Here is a 4466-nt window from a genome sequence, read left to right on the forward strand (position 1 = left end):
GGCTATAACCGCGACGAGCTCTCAAGAAGCCAAAGACCTTTGGGCTAAGTGGGAACAATCCAATCGCCTGTGCATATTTTTCATTCAGTCTCGGGTTCCTAGTAATATACGTCGCACGGTTGATACACTTAAAACCGCTCAAGAGTGTATTGAGGCCATTGACAAGAAGTATGAAACTTCTGACAAATCCCTAGCAAGCACCTTAATAATGCAGTTCACCTCCCTTCGTTTTTCTCCTGCTGATGGTGTGCGCAGTCACATAATGCAACTAAGTGACATTGCAGCACAGCTTGACAAGTTGAAGATCAAGCTGCCAGACTCATTTGTAGTGCATTTTGCACTCAACACTCTCCCGCCTGAGTATAGCACCTTCAAAATTGCCTATAACACACATGACAAGAAATGGTCTATTAATGATCTTATTAATAAGTGTGTGCAAGAAGAAGGGAGACTACGCCAGGAACAAAAAGGGGAGAATGTCATGCTTGCTATAGCCAAGCCTAAGGGAAGATCTGGAAAGCGCCACACTACAGCTAAAGGGAAAGCAAAAATATCCCCTCAGACCGACATTAAGAAAACACAGAAATGCTTCTTCTGTAAGAAGAAGGGGCATATGAAGAAGGACTGTGCGAAGTTTAAGAAGTGGATGTCTGAGAAAGGTATGATCTCTTCCTTTGTCTGTTTTGAATCCAATATGTCAGACGTTAATGCTAACACTTGGTGGATTGATTCTGGTTCAACAATCCACATTGCAAATTCTTTACAGGATATGCAAAATCTGAGACAACCGATGTCAAGTGAGCGAAACATCTTCTCCGGAAATAAGATGGGCTCGCCGGTTGAAGCTGTAGGGACTTGCAAGCTGATTTTAGAAAGTGGCTTCGTTTTGAATTTAGAAAGGACATTTTACGTACCAACTTTTTCACGAAATTTGGTTTCCATTTCGAGGCTTGTACCTTTGGGATTCAGTTTTAACTTTTCAGACAAGTATTTTAAATTCTTTTATAATTCTACTTGTATTGGAAATGGTACATTGTCTAATGGTCTTTATTGTCTTCACTTACAAAACGTTGCAAGTTATGATTCCTTACATGTTCAAACTGGCACCAAACGGTGTAGTGTTAACGATAAATCTTCAATGTTGTGGCATCGGAGATTGGGACACATCTCCCTTGATCGCATTAAAAGGTTGGTAAAGGATGGAGTACTTTCTACTCTAGACTATACTGATTTTGAGACTTGTATAGACTGCATAAAAGGCAAGCAGACTAACAAGTCAAAGAAAGGTGCCAATAGGAGTTCAACATTGTTAGAGATAATTCATACTGACATATGCTGTCCAGATATGGATATGCAGGGTCAGAAATATTTCATTACCTTTATAGATGACTTCTCTAGATTTACCTATGTGTATTTACTTCATCATAAGTATGAAGCATTGGATGCCTTTAAAACCTTTAAGGTTGAAGTTGAAAACCAATGCAAGAAGAAAGTACAAATAGTTAGGTCAGACAGAGGTGGTGAATATTATGGTAGATACATAGAAAATGGACAAGCTTTGGGTCCGTTTGCTAAATTCCTACAAGAGCATGGGATTGTTGCCCAATACACCATGCCAGGTTCCCCGGATCAAAATGGTGTTGCTGAAAGAAGGAATCGGACTCTTTTGGACATGGTGCGGAGTATGCTAAGCAACTCCACACTTCCAAAATCATTGTGGACTGACACTCTCAAGATGGCAACGTATATATTAAACCGGGTTCCGACCAAGGCTGTCTCCAAGACTCCTTTTGAGTTTTTCAAAGGTTGGAAACCGAGTTTGCTTCATATGCGTGTTTGGGGTTGTCCGTCTGAGGTGAGGATTTATAACCCACATGAAAAGAAACTTGACCCGAGGACGATAAGTGCTTTCTTTATTGGGTACGCACAGTCTTCTAAGGGTTATAGGTTTTATTGTCCAAAACATACAACTAGGATAGTGGAATCGAGAAATGCTAAGTTTCTTGAAGATGACTTGATCAGTGGGAGAGATCGATTTAAGGACTTAGTTCCTTTATTTGATCATTTTGACTCTTGCCCTTCAACGTCATCTAACGGAGTTGCACTTATACGCAACGCGCCTTCAGTCATGCCTGGGATTGTACAACCCATTATTGAGATTCCACAAGCTGTTGAAACCCAACCATTGGAAGAACAAGTTCAAGACTTACAGCAACCTCCTGAACTAGACTTCGAGCCAATGGTTGAACCAAATCAGGATTTTCAGCAAGATCCTGAACCCGCACAGACCGAAGTTGAACCAATTCAAGAACTTCATCCAGTTCCTGAAGAGGAAATGGCGCCACAACCTTCACAAGGTACTGGTGTTCCAACATTAAGACGGTCTACTCGGGTAAGGCGTTCGGCAGTTCCTAGTTATTACGTATCGTATCTACAAGAATCTGACATTGGAGCTGAAGATGATCCCATAACATTTTCACAAGCTACGAATTGTGCACAGTCCGATTTGTGGTTAGAAGCCATGAAAGATGAAATGAATTCCATGAAGAGTAATGGAGTTTGGAACCTTGTTGAGTTACCTAATGGGGCCAAGCCGATTGGCTGTAAATGGGTATTTAAAACCAAAAGAGACTCATTAGGTAACATTGAGAGGTTCAAGGCCAGACTCGTTGCTAAGGGATTTACTCAAAAAGAAGGAATTGATTACAAGGAGACTTTTTCTCCTGTATCAAAGAAAGATTCTCTTCGAATCATTCTGGCTTTAGTTGCACACTTTAACCTTGAGTTGCAACAAATGGATGTGAAAACCGCGTTCCTAAATGGTGATCTAGAAGAGGAAGTTTATATGAAACAACCTGAAGGTTTCTCTACTAGAGGGGGTGAGGATTTGGTGTGTAGGCTTAGGAAGTCCATATACGGTTTGAAATAAGCCTCCCGTCAGTGGTATATTAAGTTTGACGGGGTCATTTCATCATTTGGTTTTGTTGAAAGTCCCTTAGATCCTTGTATATACCAGAAAGTTAGTGGGAGTAAAATATGTTACCTTGTTTTATATGTGGATGATATCCTACTCGCCACTAATGAGGTGGGGATGCTTCGTGACGTGAAACAGTTCCTTTCTAAAAATTTTGATATGAAAGATATGGGTGAAGCATCTTATGTCATTGGCATAAAGATTCATAGGGATAAGTCCCGGGGTATACTGGGTCTATCGCAGGAAACCTATATTAACAAAGTTTTGGAGAGATTTCGGATGCAAAATTGTTCACCGAATGTTGCTCCCATCGCAAAAGGGGATAAGTTTAGTTTGGACCAATGTCCTAAGAATGACTTGGAAAAGGAGCGTATGAAGGATATTCCATATGCTGAAGCGGTTGGATGTCTTGGCTATATTCAAGTTTGTACAAGGCCTGACATTGCCTTTGCCGTCGGTATGTTGGGGCGGTACTTGCATAATCCGGGCATGGATCACTGGGGAGCTGTGAAGAGAGTTCTAAGGTATCTCAAAGGTACTAAAGATTTCAAGTTGGGTTTTAGGCAGATGGACATCCTGGATGTTGTTGGTTATTCTGATGCGGACTTCGCTGGCTGTGTTGATTCTCGGAGGTCAACTTCCGGGTACGTCTTCATATTGGCTGGTGGGGCTATTTCATGGAGAAGTGTTAAACAATCCTTAATAACTACTTCTACCATGGAAGCCGAGTTCGTGTCCTGTTTCGAGGCTACTTCGCAAGGTGTGTGGCTCAAGAATTTCATCTCTGGACTTAGAATTGTGGGTTCTATATCTAAGCCACTTAAAGTTTATTGTGACAACTTAGCTGCAGTCTTCCTAGCTAAGAACGAAAAATGTGGGAGTTGAAGTAAACACATCGATATCAAGTTCTTAGCCATTAGGGAGCGTGTCAAGAATAAAGTTGTATTCATTGAACACATTAATACTGAGTTGATGCTAGTAGATCCCTTTACTAAAGGCATGCCTCCATTTAAATTTAAGGATCTGATTAAGAAAATAGGACTTTCGTCCTCTTTGTAATTTGTATATGCATTCAGTTGAATAATGAAATTCTTTTGCACTTCAGTTTTTCTTCAGATGCTTCAGATGTTTTCTTTGAGTGTGTACACAATTCAGTTTATCTCAATAAGAAAATATACTTCAGTGGACTTGAAATGAACATATGGTTTGTTTCATTAAAGTTTGATTACCTAAAGTACTCAAAGGCAATTTGCATTTGATCATAATGGATATTACTTGCGCTAAGGAGGACATATCATTATGATTGGTGTAAATCCTGTTTTTGAGTTCCGCATTTGCACCAAGTGGGAGAATGTAACGTTTTCCCTATATTGTTATTATTATTATTAAGTCTATTATTATATAATAACAATAGTAATTTAAGTGGTGCAAATCAATAGGCTGACTAAGTATTAGAACTTAGTCAGCATTAGGTAATTGGTTACCTACATTG

At 39.9% G+C, this 4466-nt stretch overlaps 1 protein-coding gene across 1 annotated transcript; it reads left to right on the forward strand.

Annotated features, from left to right (window-relative positions):
- Positions 1-252: 252 nt before the first annotated feature.
- LOC109191555 lies at positions 253-926 on the forward strand. The gene is made up of 2 exons (XM_019342183.1): positions 253-659; positions 767-926. The coding sequence occupies exons 1-2, from the start codon at positions 263-265 to the stop codon at positions 799-801; spliced, it is 432 nt and encodes a 143-aa protein (XP_019197728.1). The 5' UTR covers positions 253-262; the 3' UTR covers positions 802-926.
- The last annotated feature ends 3540 nt before the right edge of the window (positions 927-4466 follow it).

The sequence above is a fragment of the Ipomoea nil genome, unplaced genomic scaffold (genome assembly GCF_001879475.1).
Source record: "Ipomoea nil cultivar Tokyo-kokei standard unplaced genomic scaffold, Asagao_1.1 scaffold0207, whole genome shotgun sequence".
NCBI lineage: Eukaryota > Viridiplantae > Streptophyta > Magnoliopsida > Solanales > Convolvulaceae > Ipomoea > Ipomoea nil.

Coding starts and splice junctions, on each gene's coding strand:
- LOC109191555 (XM_019342183.1), top strand. CDS start 263: ATGCAACTAAGTGACATTGCAGCACAGCTTGACAAGTTGAAGATCAAG. Junction 660..766: donor GAAGTGGATGTCTGAGAAAG/GTATGATCTCTT, acceptor AATTCTTTACAG/GATATGCAAAATCTGAGACA.